This window comes from Leopardus geoffroyi, chromosome C1 (assembly GCF_018350155.1).
Source record: "Leopardus geoffroyi isolate Oge1 chromosome C1, O.geoffroyi_Oge1_pat1.0, whole genome shotgun sequence".
NCBI lineage: Eukaryota > Metazoa > Chordata > Mammalia > Carnivora > Felidae > Leopardus > Leopardus geoffroyi.
Genome location: NC_059328.1, coordinates 78,093,999 through 78,121,217, shown reverse-complemented (window position 1 = coordinate 78,121,217; position 27,219 = coordinate 78,093,999). Strand labels below are relative to the sequence as shown.

At 37.5% G+C, this 27,219-nt stretch overlaps 1 protein-coding gene across 2 annotated transcripts in view; it reads right to left on the bottom strand.

Annotated features, from left to right (window-relative positions):
• BTBD8 (BTB domain containing 8) overlaps nt 1-27,219 on the bottom strand; it is a 119,494-nt gene that overhangs the window by 79,090 nt on the left and 13,185 nt on the right. For both annotated transcript variants that reach the window (XM_045478273.1, XM_045478272.1), the window contains exons 3-4: nt 15,285-15,505; nt 12,254-12,371 (exon numbers count right to left, since the gene is read on the bottom strand). In XM_045478273.1, coding sequence (XP_045334229.1) covers nt 12,254-12,371; nt 15,285-15,505 — 339 coding nt within the window. The remainder of the gene's footprint in view (nt 1-12,253; nt 12,372-15,284; nt 15,506-27,219) is intronic.

The window sequence follows — 27,219 nt, the reverse complement described above, 5'->3', positions numbered from 1 at the left end:
ACAAGAGCATTAGTTTGGGGGTGCGTGGATGGCTCAGTCCAGTTTAGCGTCCAACTTCGGCTCAGGTCATGATATCGCAGTTCATTGAATTTGAGCCCCATGTCAGGCTCTGTGCTGACAGCTCAGAGCCTGGGACTGCTTTCAATTCTGTGTCTCCCTCTCTCTCTGCTCCTCCCCCACTCACACTCTGTCTCTCTCTAAAATAAATAAAAATATTTTAGAAAGACAAAGAGAGAGAGAGAGAGAGAGAGAGAGAGAGAGAGAGAGAGAGAGAGAGAAAGCTTGTCCTTTGACGTTTTGAAGCCAGGCATTGACTTCTCTCTAGCTAAGAAAGTCCTAGGTTGCATCTTCTTTTTTTTTTTTTTTTAAAGTTTCAAGTTTTTATTCATTATTATTATTTTACAGAGACAGAGTAGGGGAGGGGGTAAGGAGGAGGGAGAGAAAGATAGAATGAGAGAGGGAGAAACAGAAATCCTAAGGAGCCACACTCAGCGCAGAGCCTAACATGGGGCTCATTTCCACAACCCTGGGATCATGACCCAAGTGTCAAGAGTCAGATGCTTGGGGAGCCTGGGTGGCTCAGTTGGTTAAACGGCTGACTTCAGCTCAGGTCATGATCTCACAGCTCATGGGTTAGAGCCTCACATCGGGCTCTGTGCGGACAGTTTAGAGCCTGGAGCCTGCTTCAGATTCTGTGTCTCTCTCTGCCCCTCTCCCACTCATGACCTGTCTTCCTCTTTCAAAAATAAATAACCATTTAAAAATATTTAATAAAAATTTAAAAATTAAAAAAAAAGAGTCAAATGCTCAACAGACTGAGCCACCCAGGCACCCCTTCAAGTTAGTTAACCAGAATTTAATTTAGTAATATTAGTTTCAGGAGAATTTAGTGATTCATCACTTACATATAATACCCAGTGCTCATCCCAAGTGCCCTCCTTAATATCCATCATCCATTTAACCCTCCCCTTCAGTAACCCTCAGTTTGTTCTCTATAGTTAAAAGTCTGTTTTCTGGTTTGCCTCTCTCTTCCCCTCTTCCATGTTCATCTGTTTCATTTCTTAAATTCCATGTATGAGTGAATTCATATAGTATTTGTCTTTTCTTGGCTTATTTCACTTAGTATAGTACACTCTAGCTCCAAATGGCAAGATTTTATTCTTTTATTCTCTTATGGCTGAGTAATATTCCAGCCTGTGTGTATACACACACACACACACACACACACACACACACACACACACACAATCTCTTCTTTATCCATTCGTTAGGCAACAGACATTTGGGCTCTTTCCACAATTTGGCTACTGTTGATAATGCTGCTAAAACATCAGGGTGCATGTATCCCTTCAAATCAGTATTTTTGTATCTTCTGGGTAAATACCTAGTAGTGCGATTGCTGCATAATAGGGTAGTTCTATTTTTAATTTTTTGAGGAAACTCCATACTGTTTTCAGATAGTAGATGCACCAGTTTGCATTCCCATCAACAGTGTAAGAGGATTCCCCTTTCTCTGCATCCTCCCCAAAATCTGTTGTTTCCTATATTGTTAATTTCTGCCATTCCAACAGGTTTGAGGTGCTATCTCATTTTAGTTTTGATTTGTATTTCCCTGATCATGAGTGACGTTGAGCATCTTTTCATGTGTCTGTTAGCCATCTGAATATCTTCTTTAGAGAAATATCTATTCATTCCTTCTTCCCATAGCTTAACTGGATTATTGGCTTTTGGATACTGAGTTTGATTAAGTTCTTTACAGATTTTAGATACTGACCCTTTATCAGTTATATCATTTACAAATATGATTGCATCTTTTTTCAATAGGCTATTTTGTCTACATTGAAAATCTGTGGTTTAGTATAGTCACCTTCATGAATGAGCTAGATCTCGATAATTTGCTGCAGCTTCTACATCAGCATTGGCTGCTTCAGCTTGTACTTTTCCATTAGGGAGACAGCTTCTTTCCTTAAACTTCATGACCCAATCTCTGGTATCTTCAAAATTCTCTTCTACAGCTTTCTCACCTCTCTCACCCTTCACAGAGTTGAAAAGAGTTAGGGCCTTGCTCTGGATTAGGCTGTGGCTTAAGGGAATGTTGTGGCTGGTTTGATCTTTCATCCAAACCACTAAAACTTTCTCCATATGAGCTATAAGACTGTTTCACTTTCTTAACATTTGTGTGTTCACTAGAGTAGCACTATTAATTTCCTTCAAGAACATTTCCTTGGCACTCCAACTTGGCTAGGTGTTTGGCACAAGAAGTCTAGCTTTCAGCCTATTTTGGCTTTCAACATGCCTTCGTTACTAAGCTTAATTATTTCTAGCTTTTGATTTAAAGTGAGAGATGTGCAACTCTTCCCTTCACTTGAATACTTAGAAGCCCTTGTAGGATTATTAATTGGCCTAATTTCAATACTTCTGTGTCTCAGGGAAAAGGGAGGCCCAAGGAGAGGGAGAAAGATGAAGGAATGGTTGACTGGTATAGAAGTAAGAACAAACAAAATATGTATCGATTAAGTTCACCATGTTATATCGGTGCAGTTCATGCCAACTCAGCACAATAAAAATAATAACATCAAAGATCACTGATCACAGATCACCACAAAAAATATAATAATGAAAAAAATTTTGAAATATTGCAAAAATTACCAAAATGTGACCCAGAGACATGAAGTGAACAAATGCAGTTGGCAAGTGGCACTGACAGACTTGTTTGATGCAGAAATGTTCAATCTGTAAAAAATATATTATCTGCCAAGTGCATTAGAAGGAGGAATGCCTGCATAAACAGATAGCATGTCATGACTTACATGTGTGGTGGTCACGAGAATGCATCTCATTGATCTTGGACTGTGTAGTCAATACTACCCAAAGCAACCTACATATTCAATGTGATCCCTATCAAAGTAACACCAGCATTCTTCACAGAGCTAGAACAAATAATCCTAAAATTTGTATGGAACCAGAAGAGACCCGAATAGCCAAAGCAATCTTGAAAAAGAAAACCAAAGCAGGAGGCATCACAATCCCAGACTTCAAACTATACTACAAAGCTGTAATCATCAAGACAGTATGGTACTGGCACAAGAACAGACACTCAGATCAGTGGAACAGAATAGAGAACCCAGAAATGGACCCACAAATGTATGGCCAACTAATCTTTGACAAAGCAGGAACTAATATCCAATGGAATAAAGACAGTCTCTTCAGCAAGTGGTGATGGGAAAACTAGACAGCGACATGCAGAAGAATGAACCTGGATCACTTTCTTACACCATACACAAAAATAAACTCAAAATGGATGAAAGACATCAATGTAAGACAGGAAGCCATCAAAATCCTCAAGGAGAAAGCAGGCAAAAACCTCTTTGATCTTGGCCACAGCAACTTCTTACTCAACATATCTCCGGAGGCAAGGGAAACAAAAGCAAACATGAACTACTGGGACCTCATCAAAATAAAAAGCTTTTGCACAGTGAAGGAAACAATCAGCAAAACTAAAAGGTAACCAACAGAATGGGAGAAGATATTTGCAAATGACATATCGGACATATCAGATAAAGGGTTAGTATCCAAAATCTATAAAGGGTTAGTATCCAAAATCTATAAATCTATAAATCTATAAAAATCTACAAACTCAACACCCAAAAAACAAATAATCCAGTGAAGAAATGGGCAAAGAACATGAATAGACACTTCTCCAAGGGAGACATCTGGATGGCCAACCGACACATGAAAAAATGCTCCACATCACTCATCATCAGGGAAATACAAATCAAAACCACAATGAGACACCACCTTACACTTGTCAGAATGGCTAGCATTAACAACTCAGGCAACAACAGATGTTGGCGAGGATGCAGAGAAAGAGGATCTCTTTTGCATTGTTGGTGGCAATGCAAGCTGGTGCAGCCACTCTGGAAAACAGTATGGAGGTTCCTCAAAAAACTAAAAATAGAACTACTCTACGACTCAGCAATTGCACTACTAGGCATTTATCCATGGGATACAGGTGTGCTGTTTCGAAGGGACACATGCACCCCCATGTTTATAGCAGCACTATCAACAATAGCCAAAGTATGAAGAGCTGAAATGTCCATCGGTGGATGAACGGATAAAGAAAATGTGGTATATATATATACAATGGAGTATTACTTGGCAATCAAAAAGAATGAAATCTTGCCATTTGCAACTACATGGATGGAACTGGAGGGTATTATGCTAAGTGAAATTAGTCAGAGAAAGACAAAAATGATATGACTTCACTCATATGAGGACTTTAAGAGACAAAACACATGAACATAATGGACGGGAAACAAAAATAATATAAAAACAGGGAGGGGGACAAAACGTAAGAGACTCATAAATATGGAGAACAAACTGAGGGTTACGGGAGAGGTTATGAAAGGGGGATGGGCTAAATGGGTAAGGGGCATTAAGGAATCTCCTCCTGAAATCACTGTTTCACTATATGCTAACTAATTTGGACGTAAATTTTAAAAAATAAAAAATGAAATAAAAAAAAAAGATGAAAAAAAACTAAATGGGAAAAAAAAAAGAATGTGACTGTGTAAGTAACCTATGGCTCCAGTAGAGTACTCTGTATTCTGTAGTACATGGGTGCCAAGGCCACTTTGTCACAGGCTGTTCCCTGCAAATGACTGAGCACATCAGGGACACAAAACAGGCCTATTTCAGAGAGACAGGGCTTTTTCTGATGGGTGATTATGGCCTGGGAACTTTCTAACAGTCTGCCGACTTTCCCTAGAACTGCACCACAGCCTAAGCCATTCCTACCCATGCTTCCATCCTTCCCCTTCTCCTTCCCTCAGGTTCAGATCAACACAACAGTTTAACAGCTCCTCCAGTCACCTCTGGATTCCTTCCCACATTCTCTCATGTGCATTTACCTAATAAATTTCTTGCAAGTCTAACCTCAATCCTCATGTCTGCTTCTCAGAAGACTTGAACTAACACAGCATGCTATTTCCATTTAAGTAAGATTAAACGCATCTGAGACTTACACAATTGGCCTGACTTTAGGATAGAAACTTAGAAAACATTCCTACTTAATTAGGATACAAGCCTCCATTTCAAAACTAATGCTGTAGATGGCACGGTGTATTAAAAATCCTTGCCAGATTTTTCACTTTCCAAAAAACATGCCAAAAACCATTTTCTCCTTTTGATTAAATTTAATCTCAACTGACAAGGCTGCTTCTGGCTCTGTCAAGATGCCCTAAATTCCCCCTTGCTCTTGCTTTAGTACACTGCTTGCTATTCAATACTTCCTGATGTTAGCTGAACTAGATTCACTACTCCAGGCAGAATAGTGCCCTGGATTACTCAGAGAAGCTCTAAAGAAGGACTTTTTTTTACTACAACTTTTTTTTTTTTTTTTTTTTTTTTTTTTTAAGTAATCTTGCTCCAAGAACACTTTCTAAACTTTTAACTCTACCAAACTAGATAAAGGTTAAGCCCAGGGTAGTGAATCCAAACATTCTGGAGTTGTCACTATTACCTAGTGCACTTCTTTGCAAACATTTTAGAAAACATAAACTTTAAAAAAGCTTTCTCTTGAGACATCCATTTTAACATCCACTGACTACAGCTTTCATAGGATTAGGCTTTCCTAAGTTAAAAAATGATTTGTAAAGTATAATGGATGCCCTATTATCCAACAAAATTAGGACTAATAGTCATTTGGGTAATCAAAAAATTAAGAGGATTTTAAGAATTATTTGTATATATCATAATCATTTTGTTGTAACTTAAATATGGAAAAAGTAGAGCATAGGAAATACAGACAATGATACTATAATAACTGTGTATAGGGACAGTGGTAACTACACTATCATGGTGAGCATTGCATAATGTATAAGTTGTTGAATCACTATGTTATGCACTTGAAATTAATATAATATTACATGTCAACTACAATAAAAAAATCTTTTTACTGAGTGTTAAAACAACTCCAGAAATTCCAAATTATATGGGTAGAAGTAAGCTAAAAAAACTTCTATATTCTTCAAGGAGAGAATACCACCAACCACTTGATAATGACTCTGACTTCTTGCAGGAAATTAGCAGTCTCAAAAAAACTCTTTACCCCTAACACTGAACAATCCTTCCTCCTCTGAAACTCTCCAAACTGTCTGCTTGCTCGCTTACAGCCAACCAATCACTGACAAAAGTACTTGAAGACCAGTTAGAACATCTCTCCCACTTCCAAAAACCACATTTTAATAAAACACCTGCCAATTACTTAAAAAAATACATATGAATTCATTCACAAATCTTTCACTGTAAGGTCATTCCCTCTTTTCTTTAATGTGAGTTCACTGACTAGAACCTTTTATTTCTTGCAAAAACTATACGTACACACACCCATAATTTCTAATTCCAACTTCTTTAAGGTGAAGATGATGAGCATTTTGGTGGCTCAGTCGGTTATGTGTCTGACTCTTGATTTTGGCTCAGGTCATAATCTGTGGGCTCATGAGTTTGAGCCCCGTGTCAGGCTCTGTGCTGTCAGTGTAGATAGCCCCTCTCTGCCCCTTCCCCTCTCTCAAAATAAGTAAATGAACTTCAAAAAAAAAAAAAAAAGTGAAGAATAAAATCTAAAACTTCTGTGAAGCAACTCAAGTATAGAATCATTTTAGATTTTCCTAACTTCCCCTCAAATTTTATATTGCTCACCTATATTAAATTCAACAGCAACTTTTAAAGCATCTCTCCTTTCCTGGATCTTTCCATTCACTTTAGTTTTCACTGGAACAATAACTCTTTTCATCTTCATGTATCATTGGTTTATTTGGTATTTTGTTAAGTTATGCCATGAAAATAATTAAGTTCAAATGGCATTAAATAGATTTGGGAACAACCCAAGTGACTCTTGGAAGACACAAACTCAGTGATAGGAACAGAAAAGTAGAAGCATACTAGAGAATAGCCTCTTACACCTGACAGTCCGCCCACTGTGCTACTAGCACGTTCTATAGAGAATATCTAAAGAGCAGTTTTAGTCAAGTGTGGTTAAGGAGCTTCTACTGCAGGTGGTTTGTTTTCTTTCAGGCACCCAGAGCCTTTTGCTTTGGTTCCCTACTGCAACCTCCCTCAAAAGCCTGTGGCACCAAGGAATTTTATCTCTTTTCCCTCTACTGTTTGCACATCAAACGCCCCAAGTGGACAAGGTTGACCATTTATCACTAACAAAGTAATTAATATTAAGATGTTAGTGACTCATTTTATTGCATGGTAATTTGGAATTTTATTATAATTATTTCATTAAAGGCTCCTGGCAATCTGAACAAGACAGGGGATGGCAAACTTTTTCTGTAAAGGGACAGGTAAAAAATATCAGATATAAGTATCAGGCATTACAGGTTACTGTTGCATATGGTTCTTTGTCTTTGGTTGTTTTATATAAAAAGAGAGCAGTGACCAGATCTGAGCCATGGTTTGCCAACCTCCACTATAAGATAAGGTACAATAGGCAACAATGTGTCCCCCTTCCAGGTACCTAATACACATTTGTAGCAACTAACATTTACTGAAAGCTTAGTGTGCCAGCTATTGGGCTAAGTGTTTTGTGTATATCACCTGATTCAATCATCACAGCCATTCTATGCTATAATGACTGTTATTATTCTTTTCACAGATAAAGAAATTGAGACTTGAAGACATTAAGTAACTTCCCAACCATTCTGTAAATGGGGGAGTCAGAATCTAAACACTGAAAGACTGACTTCTGAATAACTAAAATACACACTTCTGAAAAAGCTTTCATGTGAACATATAACTAATACATACCTATGGCACAAACTAGAACACTGACCCGATTCAGTGCTAATTTGCTAAATATTCAGGAAAAAAAATTTTAAAGGGAGAATTGAACACTTTAAATCAATGAATGAAAGTCTAATGGTATAATATCAGGCACTGAGAAGAAAGGTATTTTGGAAACGGTATCAGATCTAGAGTGTCAAAGCTAAAATCAGGACCCACTGCCAAACTTTTTCAATAAAGCAGCACAAGGAAATCTTAATTATGGAACACAGAAGTGCAACAAACAGATTATCTTAAAAATGTAACAGGTTTGGGGTGCCTGGCTGGCTCAGTCAGTAGAAGGTACAACTCTTTTTTTTTTTTTTTTTTAATGTTTATTTATATTTGAGAGAGACAGAGCATGAACGGTTGAGGGGCAGAAGGAGAGAGAGAGACAGAGACAGAGACAGAGACAGAGACAGAGACAGAATCTGAAGCAGGTTCCAGGCTCTGAACTGCCGGCACAGAGCCTGACATGGGGCTTGAATCCACGAACCATGAGATCATGACCTGAGCGAAGTCAGGAGCTTAACCAACTGAGTCACCCAGGTGCCCAGAGGGTGCAACTCTTGATCTTAGGATTGTAAGTTTGAGTCCCACGATTGGTATAGAGATTATTTAAAAATAAAATCTTAAAAAAAAATTATAACATTCAACTTTTCTCAGAAAACACTACAATAATAAATAATGCCATAACGTAGGAGATCGGCAATAGATTGGGATCAGGAAGAAACTTAGGGGTAGGCTGAAGATGACAGAAGGAAATACAAGAAGACAGAAATGTACAATTCATCTAGTGATTGAGAGCAATTTGGGCAGGGAAGTAATGTTACAGAGGTCTACAAAAGAGGATAAAGTGTAGTAGTGTCCCAGGAAGCAATACTCAGGAAAGGAGTAACATAACAAACAGGATCAATGAACTCTAATGGGTACTCCTTTTATTATATATAACCTCCCCCTCTCAAAAAGAACTCTCTTCAGTTCTCCTTTGAGTAGAAGTGTTGGAAATAACAAGGACAAATACGTGTGAAGAGTGAAGAGGATGCTTCAAAGGGCAAAAGACCTATGTAGGTGGAGAAGAATACAGTAAATGTGACTTTTCCTGGAGGCCTATTGCTGTTCCACCATTCCTTGGGTTGGGGGGAAATGGAAGTGATCCAAACCATGTTTCTCTGCTTGTCCCACATAAGTAAAGTGCATACAAGCTGTTGCTACTATCTCCACAAAAGCTTGTATCAAAGGCTATTGTCTGGATGAGAAAAGCAAATACCCATACAGTACTTTAAAGTAATTTAATCCTCATAATCACCTTGTGAGATGAGTACTTTGAGAATCTCCATGTTTGATGAGGATGGTGAAGCACAGAATGGTTAAATGCCCAAATTCACATAGCTAAAAGATAGTAGAGCTAGAATTCAAACCCACGAAGAAAGGTTCTACACACAGTTCACACACTCTTAAACACTCTGTTATAAAATGACTTCTTTGGCTTAGTTGTGCCACCCCAAGCAAGTGAATGGCATAAGACTGTCTTGAAGCATTGCTATGAAGAGCTCCAGGCACTAAGCTGGGGATCAAAATAAAGACTGGACAGAGCAACAAGCAACTTGGAGAGATAATCTTGGAAGAAGCAGATATCAAGGATGTTTTTGAGGGAGGACCTTGACCATGAGGGAAAGACAGGGACTCAAGAAAAGAAGAAACTACCTCATTACCACATCAATTTGGACATATTAAACTAGCAAACTAAACTGTTATAAAGACCTAATGAGAATGTAATTCTGATAATAAATCCTGGTATTTGTGAGTACTTGCCTGATATTTTAATATATCAGTACATATAAATTAAAAATTAAAACAGCCATATCACAAATGGATTTTTAGTCACACCACTAAGATAAATGCTGACATTGATTAGCTAGAACAAGAAGTTATTCAGAAAGTTCTGATGTTGGGCTTTAGACTACATGATATGAATATGTGTCTTCTGAACTACTGACATAATATTCCTTAAACTGAATAATAAAATTATTATGTACTAAACAGAGAGTTGTTCAAGTTTGGACTAGAATGGCAATCTTGAGATTGAGAATTTGCCACTGTAACTCACATAAGTGTGCTAACAACAAAGTAGGAAAACTAAAGCCAGATCTTCTTAGAACATATGCTCAGGAAGTTGCCTTTCTAGGGAGTATATATTTTTATTGCTTGGTGAACAAAATAAACCAGAAATGTGAGCAAGAACTCTCCTGGAATACAAACCTAATATTCTAGATCCAGTTCCTAAAACATAGTTCACTGTCAAGCAGCACACAGAGACCAAATATAAACACTGTTTGAGGATATATTGCAAATGATCACAAGGTCTTGCTTTCCCTGTATGAGAGCAATAACCTTAGGGCTCTATAAATAAAACTTTGGTAGAATGTCCATGTGGTTTCAAGAAAAACCTGAACACATTGGGGCGCCTGGGTGGCTCAGTCGGTTGAGCGACTGACTTCGGCTCAGGTCATGATCTCATGGTTTGTGAGTTCGAGCCCCACGTCAGGCTCTGTGCTGACAGCTTGGAGCCTGGAGCCTGCTTCGGATTCTGTGTCTCCCTCTCTCTCTCTCTGCCCTTCCCCCACTCATGCTGTCTTTCTCTGTCTAGAAATAAACATTAAAAAATTTAAAAAAAAAAGAAAAACCTAAACACATAATTAATCTTTAAAATAAAATTGCATTGCTTCCCTCCCACCAAAAAGAAAGACATAAACATACACATGTACACACACACACAATTTGGGAAATATATATACATGATATGGAAAATATTAATAAATCTGTATTAGGGCACCTGGGTGGCTCAGTTGATGAAGCATCTGACTCTTGGTTTTGGGCCAGGTCATGATCTTACGGTTTGTGAGTCCGAGCCTTGTGTTGGGCTCTATGCTGATAGCATGGAGCCTGCTTGGGATTCTCTCTCTCTCTCTCTCTCTCTCTCTCCCATTTGTCCCCCATTCATGTTTGCTTTCTCTCTCTCAAAATAAACATTTAAAAGTATATATAATTCTGCATTATACTCTGCATTTTACTATGTATAATGCAGATTTCATAAAAATTTGAAAAAATGTGCATATGTAGTTCTTATAATTACAAAATACATGTTCCCAAGAGAAAAGTTCAAATTTTGAATGGTAAACAGTCTGATAAAAACTGGTAATCCTAGAGTTTAGCAATGTACTCCTGTCAATTAACTGGCAAAGCCAGTATGATTTTTAAGAGCACAAACATCACTACCGTCGGCATGGCGGATTCTTATAATCTGAACCCATTGTTAATTTCATCAAGAATGTGAACCCTTGAGGGGCGCCTGGGTGGCGCAGTCGGTTAAGCGTCCGACTTCAGCCAGGTCACGATCTCGCGGTCCGTGAGTTCGAGCCCCGCGTCGGGCTCTGGGCTGATGGCTCAGAGCCTGGAGCCTGTTTCTGATTCTGTGTCTCCCTCTTTCTCTGCCCCTCCCCCGTTCATGCTCTGTCTCTCTCTGTCCCAAAAAATAAATAAACGTTGAAAAAAAAAAAAAAAAAAAAGAATATGAACCCTTGAACCTAGAAGACTGCTTCTTGCCACTACTAATAGTCTGGTTCTTTCTCTTCAGGAGAACCAGAATAACTTATCAACATTCTATTTGAAACACAAAGAGAGGGAGAAAAAAGAGACCGGGTTCCTCAGTTTTCTGGTTCTGTTTCTAGTCCCTTTGAGGCCCATCTGTACTTCTTTCCCTTGAATTCCAAAAGAAAATCTGTATTTCTTATTAAAATTTGTTCTTCTTTTCAGCAGATTTTAGTTACTTGCAAAAAAGAGTAGGCTTTAATTTGAAATCCAAAAGCCTAGAATGTCTAAGCAACCCAACTGTAAAGCACAATAATAGTTTTTAAAAAGTACATTGAAATATTAAACCTCCTAATCAACACTATTCATAAGAATATCTATTCTGAATCAAAGACTTCGAGCCAAAATGCATCCAGAGAAAATACATGTCATTCATGTAGAAGTAATCATTCTCAATACTATAATGCCTGTGAAATTAAAAACTGCATTTAATTACATTTTCTGTGACAGTGGCTTTCAAACCTATTTTAGGCAACAGAGTATTTTTTCCTAATGAAATCTTAGGTTCATGTCCAACGCAAAGCAGACATCTGTTCTGGCTGAAGCACGCACACATATCTGGGTGGGGCAATGCATGCCTGTGTGAGCCTCAGGCAGAATACCCTGCCTGATGTCCAACTTCCTCCCCTGTCAAAGGCCCCCTGAGGCATCACCATGAAACCCCTTCTACTTTTGTGAATAAGAGCTTGAAAACCACTGTGCTAGAAAGAGACAGCCACCCTTTTAATCTTTACTTTCACAACCAACACACCAAATCAATCACATGCCTATTTACCTGTGAGCTTTAAAATTTTTTCCATCAACATAAATATCAATATCTGGGCAACAATGTTTCTCGTATAGTTTCAATAAATCTTCTCCTAATTCAGATGCAGGATCCAAGTCATAATTATCTTTAAAAGAGAAAAACAAAGCTAAAAAATAGTTTATTATAAATATACAAAAATTTTGTGTTTTAATATTAACCTAATGTTTTTCCCCATAATTATCTTGATTAGCTACTAAGAGAGAACAACAGTAACTGAAATACTGAACTGGTAAATTCAAAATAAAACAATTTAAAAATCATCTATATCTTATTTTGAAATATAAACTTCAACTTATATTTAAATACAAACATATCTTTTAATGTAGGTACATATTTAAATGTAGATAATATTATACAAAACTATACACCAAAATTGAAGCCACTTTATGAACTCTTAAGATGCTAGAAAATTTTCCAATTTTGATATCCTTTTTCACTACCTAATTCCTTCCTACTCTTGTTCATGAATTTTTGGTGAGAATGACATTTAAACCAACAGATTCTTAACTGTAAGCAATGGGATTTGTTCAGCACTTAAGAAAATAAATATTTTAAAAAGTATCTCTACTTCAAAAGATTCATCATTCAGAAAGTGAGGAGTGAAATGTAAAACATGTTTACATTTTAAGAAATTACTACACTATATATCATAGCTATATCAATCCAGAAACTTTAGTCAGTACATCTGCTGAGGATCTGTCATTGGGGACAGATTCCCACTAACCAAATTACAAATTTATAAATTTATATATTCATAAGCCAGAACGTCATTATTGGTCCTATACCAAAAGACAGCCAGAATCCAACCACAACTCAGTATCTCCATAGCTACCACTGCAGTCCAAGCCACCATCACCTCGCACCTAGATTTCTGCAATAACTTCCCAACACATCTCCCACTCTTGACTCCCACAGTCTATTTTTGACAAAGCATTTAGAGGCATGTTTTAAAATGCAATTCAAATCCTGATCCATCCCAGTTCAAAACCTTATGGATCTGTCCTTTTTTTTTTTTTTTTTTTTTTTTTAACAGTAAAAGCCAAAGTCTTACAATGGCTTACCAGGTCCCACAACATCTGGCTCCTCACTATGCAGGTGGTTGGGGACTAGTCCGAGCTCTCTCATCCTGGAGGGCCACAGCTGCCCAATGCAGGCTGACGGGGTGCATACTGTGCACCTGACTCTTATCTGCATAACAGTATAACCCTTAGTGTCAGAATTGAATTGTTGGATACCCAGTTGATACTGGATAATTGGTTGGTGTGGAGAAAAAAACACCCACATTTTGGTGTCAGAAGTGGTGCCAAGAAAAAAAAAACCACAATCACAGAAACCCAAAACTCAATGTTCCTCAAGCTGAAGTCATCGTTCCACTCTATCCTAATCTTCCTCTGCTTATACTCCATAAGCCTGCCAAATAGTACCACCCAAACTCTCTAAAATGGCTTATAAGGAGGGGCGCCTGGGTGGCTCAGTCAGTTAAGATGTGACTTCAGCTCAGGTCATGATCTCACAGTCCGTGAGTTCGAGCCCCATATCAGACTCTGTGCTGACAGCTCAGATCCTGCAGCCTGCTTGGGATTCTGTGTCTCCCTCTCTCTCTCTGCACCTCTCCTGCTCACACTCTGTCTCTCTTTCTCTCAAAAATAAATAAACATTAAAAAAATGGTTTATAAGAAAAGTGACTACTAGTCTTGGTTTGCCTGGGACAATCCCAGTTAATGCCTGTTGCCCCAGAGTAATTATAAACTGCAATAATAACTTTGCACTCTTTCAAAAGTATCCAAATTTGGACAATAAGAAATAAGGTCATCCTTTATATAAGGTTTTCAGTGATCTGGCTTCTGCTTGTATCTCCAGGTTCATCTCTTACTGTGACCATTCTTATCCCCTCTTCCACCCTGGTCCTACAACAAACTATTACCAGTCTTCAAAATTTGCTCTGTGCCTGGGGTCGTTCTGCCTCTAATAGGCAGATCATGTTTTTTTCCTTTGCCTGTAGTACTTCTCCCCTAAACTCTTTAGCCTGGCTAACTCCTGTTTTTTTCCACTGAGATTCAACTCAGATATCACTCCTTTCTATCTCTCCGTCTTCATCTCTAACTCTATATGCAGAGGAGGATGGGCAGATCTGCCAGAAACCTATGAAAGTCTCCTAATTTTGGTGTTCCTCTCTTGTGGTGCAATGCCACTGCATGTGCAAGGTAACATCAGGTCACATAACCTTGTGGGGACTGGGGGTTGGGAACTGACACTAAGACACTATGTAAGTAATAAACAGTCAATTTTGTGATCCAGAGATTTCAAGGTTCCTGTTAGAATATCTATTACTATATCTGTATCACTTATACTTTTATCTATCTGTACCTATTCCTGTGCCCTTAACATCCTCCTTCTGCCAATTCACAATAGTTCACAAACTATAACCCTTCTGACACCCACTTCCACAAACTAAAGTTATTTTTCAAGGACAAACACCATATTTACTATACTATTTATGTATTTCTTAACATGTGTAAAACTGTATCATTTTTATTAGATTCCTATCTTTTTAAAACATAGCACAACAAAATTTTCAGTAATTTTTTTATCATGATAAAATATAATGGTGATTTTTATGCTGCATATTGTTTTTAAGTAGTGCCTATATTGTGTTATAACAGAACTGACTCTATAGTCTACTAAAGCTTTCATTGGTATAGATAAGAATAAGGATGGTGACATGGAGGTTTAAGAGGAGAATTGTGAATTATATGTGTATTTATTCAGACTAATACCATCTCCAATTGTTTGGGAAAACTAGGAGTTTCACTTACCCATAAAAAATTTACTTTCAGTTACTTTTATTACATCTACTTTCATTCTACCTTTATTTCATCTCCTATAAAAAAGAGATCAGTGGAATTGATTTTTGAAATATGTTTTCTCCAACTGTATCAGAATATAATTACTTTCACAGCTATACAATTTTATAAAAATCCACCAAAAAATAGCTCACCAGTAGAAATTAAATTGTGTACTCCAACATCGACATCCTCTGGAACTTCATGCTTCTGAAGAGAACAATCAGATGACTCTACAGATGATCTTCCATCGTTGTCAGTGCAGATTCCAAAGCTGAAGTCATATTTCTTTTGTGGCACTCCCCTCACCACTATCTTTTTCCTAAGAATTTCTTCTTCATAGTTTCTCATGTTTCTGTCTGATGAATATACAACCCTAAAAGAATATGTAAAGTATTACTAAAAATGTTAGTGATTCTTAAAAGCTAGTTTACCAAGCACTGCCTTCATATAAAACGACATAATTTTATAACTATTTTTATCTGGGCTAACTGGAAAAAAGATCAATCTCAAAGAGCAGAAAGTTTTAAAAGTAGTCTATAAAATATTTTAATGTTCAGAATATATAATACCATCAAACTAGACGACCCAGATGAAATGGACAATTCCTAGAAAGGCACACACTACCAAACCTGACTTAAGAAGAAATAGAATAACTGAACGGTCTGTTCAGGTATTGGTCTTATACCAACTAGAGAGACTGAGTTAGTAATCAAAAACTTCCCACAAAGAAAAATCCAGAACTAGATGGCTCCACAGGTGAACTTAACCAAATGCTTAAAGAATTAACACCAATCCTTCACAAACTTTTCCAAAAAACATAACTCAGAACACACTCTAACTCATTCTGAGGCCATTATTACCTGATACAAAAGCAGACAAAGACATCATAAGAAAACCACAGACTAATATTCCTTATTAATATAGATGAAAAAATTCCTTAGCAAAGTAATAGCAAACTGAATCTAGCAACATATAAAAAGTATTATACATTACAAACAAATGGGGTTTATTTCAGGAATTCAAGGGTAGCTAAGCAAATAAAAATCAATATTATACATCATATGCTATAGTCTGAATATTTGTATACCCTCAAAATTCTCTAAGAGGTAATTAGGTGGAGCCCTCATGAATAGGATTAGTGCCCTTATATAAGAGGCTCCAAAAAGATCCCTCTCCTCCTTCCACCATGAGCACAGTGAGAAGTCAGCATCTGCAACCCAAAATAGGGTTTTCACCAGAATCCTATCATACTGGCACTCTGACCTTGAACTTCCAGCCTCCAGAACTATGAGAAATAAATTTTTGTTGTTTATATGCCACTCAGTCTGTAGTATTTTGTTGCAGCAGCCCAAAGACCTCACAAATTTAGTCCCCTTAGCAGGACTAAGACACCATATCAACGGGACAAACATGATATGATCACCTCAACAGATGCAGAAAAAGCATTTGACAAAATCCAATACCCTGTCAAAATAATACACTCAAAAAAAAAAACTAGGAATAGAAGGAAAGTCCCCAACCTGATAAAGAACATCTATGAAAAACCCACAGCTAACACTGTATTTAATAGTACAAGACTGAAAGCTTTCCTTCTAAATCAGAAAGGATGCCTGCCTGTTCTTATTACTTCTATTCAACATTTAACTGGAGGTTCTAGCCAGGGGATTAGGCAAGAAAAAGAAGAGGCATCTGGATTGAAGGAACAAGTAAAGCTATCTCTATTTACAAATGGCAAACTTATATACAGAAATCCTTGGAAATCCACTACAAAAACTATTTGTTAACCACGTTCTACAAGGTTGCAGGATACAAAATCAATATGCAATAATCAACCATATTTTTAGATACTAACAATGAACAATCCAAAACAAAATTAGAAAATAATACCATTTATAATAGCATCAAAAAGATAAAACACTTAAGGACATAGTTCACCAAAAAGCATAAGACTTGTATGCTGAAAACTATAAAACGATGCTGAAAGCAATTTTATAAATGGAAATACATTCCAGATGATTTAATATTGTTAGAATGGCAGTACTCTCTGGGGCACCTGGGTCATTCAGTTAGGTTAAGCAACCGACTTCGGCTTAGGTCATGATCTCTCACAGCTTGTGGGTTCAAGCCCTGCATCTCGCTCTCTGCGGTCAGCGCAGAGCCCACTTCAGATCTTCTGTGCACCCCCCCAACCCCTCTCCCAACTAGCTCTTTCTCTCTCTTAAAAATAAACATTTAAAAAAAGATGGCAGTACTCTCTCAATTGATCTACAGATATAATGCATTATCTATCAAAATTCAACTACTTTTCTGCAGAAATCAAAAAATCAATCCTCAAATTCAAACATAAATGCAAGGGACCCAGAATAGTCAAAACAATCTTGACAAAGAACAAAGTTGGACAATTCATAAGTTCCCAAATTTCTAAGCTTCCTACAAAGCTACAATCATCCATACTATGTGGTAATGACATGAGAATAAACATATAAATCAGTGGAACAGAACTGACTATTCAGAACTACATATATATGCAACAAATTTTGACAACAGTGTTGTGATTTTGTGATTTATAATATGAAATATATATTTGGTCTTTGCCTACTGTTCTGGGCACATATTTCCTAAAACCCTTATAATTTCCTATGCAAGAGCCATAGAGACATCTTTTGTTAAAATATTTAGCTTTGTTCTTAGCTTCTGAAATAAAAGGAATAAAAGTGAAATGGATGGCTTTTCTTATTCATAACAAGCCCTTTGAACCACAGCAGAGTTTACATTAATGAGCTAGGTGACATTTGGAAAGTCACCACGGATGGGCGCTGTTTGGCAAGAGAGAATCATCAATGGCCAATGACTTAATCTATCATGTCTATGCAATAAATCCTCCATACCTAAAGGATGGGATTTGGAGAACCTCTTGGTTGTTGAACACATGGAGGTGCTGGGAGAGTGGTGTACCCACAGAGGGCATGGGAGCTCCACACCCCTTCCCACATCCTAGCCCTTTGAATCTCTTCCATCTGGCTGTTCTTGAGTTATATCCTTTTTTAGATAATTGGCAATCTAGCAAGTATAATCTTTTCCTGCACTCTATGAGCTATTCTAGCAAAATAATTGAACCTGAGAAAGGGTTTATGGGAACCTCCAATTCACATCTGGTTGGTCAGAAGCACAGAGAAGGAACAACTTGGACTTGCAACTGGCATCTGAAAAGGTTGGGGACAGTCTTATGGAACTGAACCTTTAATCTGTGGGATCAAATAATATCTCCAAGTAGTGTGAGAATTGAGTTAAATCTGTAGGACACCCAGCTGGTGTCTGGAGAATCTCAGAATTGCTTGGTATGGGGGAAAACTCCCACCCATTTGGTGACCAGAAAGGTCAGAAGTGACATATTCTCTGAGTAGAGTATTAAAAGTAAAGGAGACACACAATAACATGTTCTTCCTTTACAGGTGTCCAGAAAATCCAACAGGAAAAGACTAGGCTCTTCAAAAGTCGGTGCTGAGACAACTGGATATCCAAATGCAAAAAAGCTGGATATGAGCTTCACAGTACATACAAAAATTAATTCAGAATAGGTTAGAGATCTAAATGTAAGAATTTAAAAAGTATACAAAGGTATAAATCTTCATGACCTTGGATTAGGGAATGGTTTCTTACATATAACCCCAAAAACACAAGTAACAAAAAAAAAGACAAAATGAAAATCACAGAAATCATAAACTTTTGTACTTTCAAGGACACTATGAAGAAAGTTAAAAGACAACTCACAGAATGGGAGAAAATGCTTGCAAATCACATACCTGATAAGAAACTTGTAACTAGAATATATAAAATTTTAAAAATTCTTTTATATAGAATAAAATTCTTACATAGAGACTATATAACAAATAAAAACAGGGCACCTAGGTGGCTCAGTGAGTTAAGCAGCCAACTCCTGATTTTGGCTCAGGTCGTGATCTCACAGTTTATGGGATGGAACCTCATGTTCACAGCACAGAGCCTGCTTGGAATTCCCTCTCTCCCTCTCTCTCTGCCCCTCCCCTGCTTGTGTGCTCGCTCGCTCTCTCTCTCTCAAAATAAATAAACATTAAAAAAAAAACAAAAAATTAATACAGAATATATAAAGAATTAAAAAATGTAAATAATGTTCAATAATATAAAGATAAATGATTCAACTTACAAATGGGCAAAGAATATGAATAGAGATCAGGACGCCTGGGTGACTAAGTTGTTTAAGAATCTGACTCTTGATTTCAGATCGGGTCATGATCTCGCTGTTCATGAGTTCAAGCCCCGCATCGGGCTCTGCTTGGGATTCTCTCTCTCTGTCCCTCCCCAGCTTGTACACATCCTCTCTGTTTCTTTCAAAATAAATAAACTTTAAAAAATTATATATAACAAAAAGAATGTGAATAGAGTTTACCAAAGAAAATATATAATAGCCAATATGCACACAAAAAAGATATTCAACATCATTAGCCATCAGAGAAACGCAAATCAAAACCACAATGAGATACCTTTCACACCTACTAAAGTGGCTATAATCAAAATGACAGATAACAACAAGTGTGGTCAAGAATGTAGAGAAATTGGAATCCTCATACATGCTGGTAGGAATGTAAAATGGTGTAGCCTCTTTGGAAAAGAGTCTGGCATTTCCTCAAAAGTTTACCATATGATCCAGCAATTTCCCTCCTAGGTATATAACATGAGAGAAATGAAAACATGTTCACACAAAAATGTGCACATCAATGTTCAGAGTGGAATTATTCATAACAGCCAAAAAGTCAAAACAACCCAAATGTCTATCAACTCATGAATGGATAAACAAAATATGGTATATCCATATGCATAGAAGAGATTTAACATAGCAGCCCTGACTACTATCTTTTAAAAGATTTAATTATAAGGTTAGCCCTTGGCTTGTATCTGAGAACATGATTTTAGGAGTTTTCCTGGAATTCTATAAATGATAAGGGTGACTTGTTATGTTTAAACTATTTACACGAACAATATGGGTTATGTTAAACACCTCCTTGCCTTCCAGGAGTCTGGAATATGGATGTGAAATAGACACAGGGTGCCTACATGACAAATGCTTAGTAAAAACCCTGGGCACTGAGCTTCTAATGAGCTCCCCTGGTTGGCAACATTTCGGAAGTGCTGTCACAACTCATTGCTAGGGGAATCAAACATGCACTGTGTGACTCCACTGGAAGAAGACTCTTGGAAGCTTGTACCTCGTTTCCCATGGACTTCACATCATGTGCCTTTTCTCTTTATTTCTTTTGTAATAAATCATAGCCTAGAATATGACGATGTGCTGAGTCCCAGGAGCCCTCCTAGCAAATCATCAAATCTGAGGATGATCTGGATGATCCCTTATCCGTCATACAATGAAATATTCAGCCATGAAAACCAATGAAGTACTGATAAACACCACATCAATGAACCTTGAAAACATCACACCAAGTTTAAAAAGCCAGACATAAAGGGATGTGTACTATATGATTCCATTTATATGAAATGCCCAGAATAGGCAAAACCATAAAGGCAGAAAGTAGATTATTGGTTGCCAGGAACTGGGAGAAAAGAGAGTGAGACATGATTGCCGGGGCACGGAATTTCCTTTTAGGATGGTGAAAATATTCTGGAATTGGAGACGTGATAGTGGCAAAACACCGTAAATATACTAAAACCACTGAATTTACACAGTTTAAAAGAGTGAATTTTAAGGTGTGTGAATTATAGTTCAATTTTTTAAAAGACTGAGAATAGGAGAGGAATTGGAGCAGTGTAGTAAGTAACTCTTGAGCTTTAATATAAAAGGGAAAAAAACATTAGAGTACTCACTGGTAAAGTATTAGTTGGAAAGGAAATGAGGTCAAGAAAGGCTTCTGTTATTTTTAAGGTGGGGATAAAATATCATGTTTATATACCAATGAGAAGATGGAAGAGAAAAGGAACTCTTTTTGGGAAAGTGAAATTGCTGGAGAAATGTCCCTCAATAGGTGGAAAGAAATACAGTGAGATCTGGTAGACAAGTGGAAGGAATGGTTATAGAAGCACTGAAAGTTCTTCAATAGTAACAGGAGAGAAGACAAAATATATGGTACAAATGCAACTAAATGAATAGATGTGGGAACAGTTCGTGAAAGTTCTCTTCTAACTGCTTTGATTTTCTTAGTGAAATAGAAAGAAAGCTCATCAAGTAAGAAGGAAGATGGGGGAAGAGCAACTGAAGGTTAAAAAAAAAGGCGGTGTGAAATAATCTAGGAAAGGAGGAGAGCAAATGGGACTAGGGAAATAAAGTATGACTACATGTAGTATGACTGACTGACAGCACTAAGTGCCTACTTAAGGCATTGATTTAAAGTGAGACCATAGCCAAAGTAATATTGAAGAAGAAAACCAAAGCGGGAGGCATCACAATCCCAGACTTTAGCCTCTACTACAAAGCTGTAATCATCAAGACAGCATGGTACTGGCACAAAAACAGACACATAGACCAATGGAATACAATAGAGACTCGAGAATTGGACCCACAAATATATGGCTAACTAATCTTTGACAAAGCAGGAAAGAATACCCAATGGAAAAAAGACAGTCTCTTTAACAAATGGTGCTGGGAGAACTGGACAGCAACATGCAGAAGAATGAAACTAGACCACTTTCTTACACCATTCACAAAAATAAACTCAAAATGGATGAAGGACGTGAATGTGAGACAGGAAACCATCAAAACCCTAGAGGAGAAAGCAGGAAAAAATCTCTCTGACCTCAGCTGCAGCAATTTCTTACTCGACACATCTCCAAAGGCAAGGGAATTAAAAGCAAAAATGAACTATTGGGACCTCATGAAGATAAAAAGCTTCTGCACTGCAAAGGAAACAATCAACAAAACTAAAAGGCAACCGATGGAATAGAAAAAGATATTTGCAAATGACATATTGGACAAAGGGCTAGTATCCAAAATCTATAAAGAACTCACCAAACTCCACACCCGAAAAACAAATAATCCAGTGCAGAAATGGGCAGAAGACATGAATAGACACTTTTCTTCTAAAGAAGACATCCAGATGGCCAACAGGCACATGAAAAGATGCTCAATGTCACTCCTCATCAGGGAAATACAAATGAAAACCACACTGAGATACTACTTCACGCTGGTCAGAATGGCTAAAATGAACAAATCAGGAGGCTATAGATGCTGGAGAGGATGTGGAGAAATGGGAACCCTCTTGCAGTGTTGGTGGGAATGCAAACTGGTGCAGCCGCTCTGGAAAACAGTGTCGAGGTTCCTCAAAAAATTAAAAATAGACCTACCCTATGACCCAGCAATACCACTGCTAGGAATTTACCCAAGGGATACAGGAGTACTGATGCATAGGGGCACTTGTACCCCAATGTTTACAGCAGCACTTTCAACAATAGCCAAATTATGGAAAGAGCCTAAATGTCCATCAACTGATGAATGGATAAAGAAGATGTGGTTTATATACACAATGGAGTACTACTTGGCAATGAGAATGAAATCTGGCCATTTGTAGCAACGTGGATGGAACTGGAGAATGTTATGCTAAGTGAAATAAGTCAGGCAGAGAAAGACAGATACCATATGTTTTCACTCATACGTGGATCCTGAGAAACTCAACAAAAGACCAGGGGGGAGGGGGAGGGGGGGAAAAGTTACAGAGAGGGAAGGAGGCAAACCATAAGAGACCCTTAAATATTGAGAACAAACTGAGGGATGATGGGGGTGGGGGGTGGGGGAGAGGGGAAAGTGGGTGATGGGAATTGAGGAAGGCACATGTTGGGATGAGTACTGGTTGTTGTATGGAAACCAATTTGACAATAAATTACATATATATAAAAAAAAAGTGAGACCAATTAGCATGTGTTTTTTTCCAGCCATTCATGTGTGTGGATGCAGGAGTGGAAAAGTCAAAGAGCTGGATTTAAGGTTTGGGATTTTGACTTGCAAATAAGACAAATTCAGAGGGGACCAGGGAAGAGAGGCTATATGTAAAGGAAGTGATATAATGACAAAGAAATTTAAGCTAAGTAAGGATAGAACTGAGGACATGAGAAGATAAGAGACAATAAAAGTGTGGCAAAAGTCATTGCAGGCCCTGATGAAGCCATAAATCATTAGAGTTGGGAGTTTTAAAGGAGTAAGCTAGAAAGATAGGTAGAAGTCAGAGGTTGAGATGCTTGGAATCAAGATTACGAAGGGCTGCAGTTCAATACGACTTAGGATTTGACATGGTAGTGAGGTCATGTAGAGAACAGGATTATTGGAAGACAAGAATTAAAAGAATCAAGAGGCACATCCTGGAAACAATACCTGTGTGACAACTGTAATAACCAAGAATTACATTACCAGAGAAATTGACAAGAATTTCTTTGAGAAATGAGGAGGACTGACTTCTGGGAAAGATGGTGGAGTAGGAAGATCCTAAACTCACCTTCTCCCATGATATAACTAAATAACACCCACATCAGTTGAAATAACCCAGGAAACGAACTCAAGACTGGCAGGACAGACTCTCCACAGCTAAATGTAGAGAAGAGGCCACATCCAAAAGGGTAGGAAGGGTGGAGATGCTGTCAGGAGGCAAACAGTTCTTGGGACTGTCCTTGGGAGGGAGGGATGCCATGGGTGTGAAAAGGATGCAACGGGTGTGCACTGCTATATGTGTAAGATGCCATATATAAACCTCATGGTAAACATAAATCAAAAACCAGTAACAGATATGCAAAAAATAAAGAGAAAGGAATCCAAGTATATCACTAAAGAAAGCCAGCAAACCATGAGAGGAAAGTAAGAAAGAAACATAAAGAACTACAAAAACAGCCATAACAAGCAACAAAATGGCAATAAGTCCATGCTTATCAATAATTACTTTGAATGTAAATGGACTAAACACTCCAATCAAAAGACATAAGGTGATGGAAATAATAATAATAATAAAAAAGCAAGACCCAGGGCACCTGGGTGACCAGGTGGTTAAGTATCTGATTTGATTTTGGCTCAGGTCATGATCTCAGGGTCATAGGATCGAGCTCCACATTGGGCTCCATGATGAGTATGGAACCAGCTTGGGATTCTCTCTCTGCCCCTTTGTCCCTCTCCCCTGCTCATGCTCTCTCTCTCTCTCTCTCTCTCTCTCTCTTTAAAATTAAAAACAAGTTTTTAAAAAAGCAGGACCCATCTATGTGCTGTCTACGAGAGGCTCATTTCAGACCTAATAACACATGCAGATTGAAAGTGAAGGGATGGAAAAGCATTTATCATGCAAATGGAAGTGAAAAGAATGCCAGGAGTGTAATACTTACCATGGACACAATAAACATTAAAACAAAGACTGTAACAAGAGACAAAGAAAAACACTATATAATCACAAAGGGAACAATCCAACAAGATATAATAATTGTACATACTTATGCACCCAAATACATAACACAGTTAATAACAAACATAAAGGAAGTAATCCATGGTAATATAATAAAAGTAGGCGACTTGAATTCCCCACTTACATCAATGGGCTGATTATCCAAACACAATCAACATAGGAACAGTAGCTTTGAATGACACATTGGACCAGATGGATCTAACAGATATATTCAGAACATTGCATCCTAAAACAGCAGAATACACACTCTTTTCAAATGCTAATGGAACATTCTCCAGAACAGATCATATATTAGGTCACAAAATAAGCCTCAACAAATTCAAAAAGATCAAAGTCATACCAAGTATCTTTTCCAATCACAATGCTATAAAACTAACCATCAACCATAAGAAAAAATATGGAAAGAACACAAATATACGGAGATTAAATAACATACTACTAAACAATTGAATGGGTTAACTGGAAACCAATGAGGAAATAAAATGAAGTCAAATGAAAACATGATGGTCCAAAATCTTTGGGGGATGCAGCAAAAATGCCCTAAGAGGCAACTTTATAGCAATTTAGGCCTACAGTCAAGAAGCAAGAAATCTCAAATAAACAACCTAACCTTCCACCTAAAAGGAGCTAGAAAAAGAAGAAACAGAACTCAGAAACAGTAGAAGAAAATAGTAAAGATCAGAGCAGAAAAAATGATATAGGAACAAAAACAAACAATAGAATATATCAATGGAACCTGGAGCTGGTTCTCTGAAAAGATCAACAAAGTGATACCTCTAGCCAGATTCATAAAAAGAGAGAGAGAGAACTCAAAATCACAAATGAAAGAGGAGTAATAACAACCAACACCACAGAAATACAACCTTTTAAGAGAATATTATGAAAAATTATATGCCAACAAACTGAAGTCTAGAAGAAATGGATAAATTCCTAGAAACATACAACCACCCAAAATTGAATCAGGTGACTCCAAAAATTTGAACAGACCAGCTATGAAATTAAACCAGTAATCAAAAAATCCCCCACAAACAAAAGTCCAGGATCAGATGGCTTTACAGGGGAATTCTACCAAACATTTAAAGAACAGTTAATACCTGTTCTTCTCAAACATTTCCAAAAAACAGAAGAGAAAGGAAAACTTCCAAATTCATTCTATGAGGCTAACATTACCCTGATACAAAAACCAGATAAAGACACAAGAAAAGAAAAACTATAGGTCAATATGATTAATATAGATGCAAAAGTCCTTAACAAAATATTAGCAAATCAAATTCAACAATGCATTAAAAAATTATTCATCATGATCAAGAGGGATTTATTCTTGCAACTCAATCAACATGATACATCACATCAACATGAGAAAAAATAAAAAACATTTGATCATTTGAATAGATGCAGAAAAAAGCATTTAAAAAAATACAACATCCATTCACAATAAAAACCCTCAACAAAGTAGGAACAGAGGGAACATTACCTCAACATAATAAAGGCCACATATGAAAAATCCACAACTAATATCAACCTCAATGGGAAAAAACTGAGAGCTTTTCCTCTACAGTCAGGAACAAGACAGGGATATACATTCTCACCACTGCTACTTAACATAGTTCTGGAAGTCCTAGCCTCAGCTATCAGACAACAAAAAGAAAGGCATCCAAATTGGCAAGGAAGAAGTCAAACTTTCAACATTTGCAGATGACATGATACTCTATATAGAAAACCCGAAAGGCTCCACCAAAAAACTACTAACTAATAAATGAATTCAGTAAAGTAGCAGGATACAAAATCAATGTACAGAAATCTGTTGCATTTCTATACACTAATAATGAAGCAGCAGAAAGAGAAATTAAGAAAACAATCCAATTTACAATTGTACCCAAAATAATAAAATACCTAGAAATAAACTTATCCAAGGAGGTGAAAGACCTGTACACTAAAAACTATAAAATATTGATGAAAGAAACTGAAGATAACACAATGAAATGAAAATATATTCCATGCTCATTGGGGCACGTGGGTGGCTCAACTGAATGTCCAATTCTTGATTTCAGCTCAGGTTGTGATCCCAGGGTCACGGGATCAAGCCCTGGATGAGGGTCTGCACCAAGTGTGGAGCCTGCTAAGAATTGTTTCTCTCCCTCTGCCCCCTCCCCTATTTGTGCGCTCTCTCTCAAAAAAAAAAAAAAAAAAAAAAAAAAAAGTGCATATATACATATGTATATATGTATAACTATGTATATGTATGTATATGTGTGTGTATACACAAACTCAACACCAAAAACACAAATAATCCCATGAAAAAATGGGCAGAGGAGGGGCGCCTGGGTGGCTCAGTCGGCTGACCGTCTAACTTCAGCTCAGGTCATGACCTTGCAGTTCATGAGTTCGAGTCCCGCGTCGGACTCTGTGCTGACAGCTCGGAGCCTGGAGCCTGCTTCAGATTCTATGTCTCCCTCTCTCTCTGCACCTCCCCTGCTCACGCTCTGTCCCTCCCTCTCTCTCAAAAATAAATAAACGTAAAAAAAAAATAAAACCAAAAAATGGGCAGAGGAACTGAGTAGACATTTTTCCAAAGAAGACCAACAGATGACCAACATATGAAAAGATAGTCAATTGCACTCATCATCAGGGAAATGCAAATCAAAACCATTAATTAGCTATCACCTCA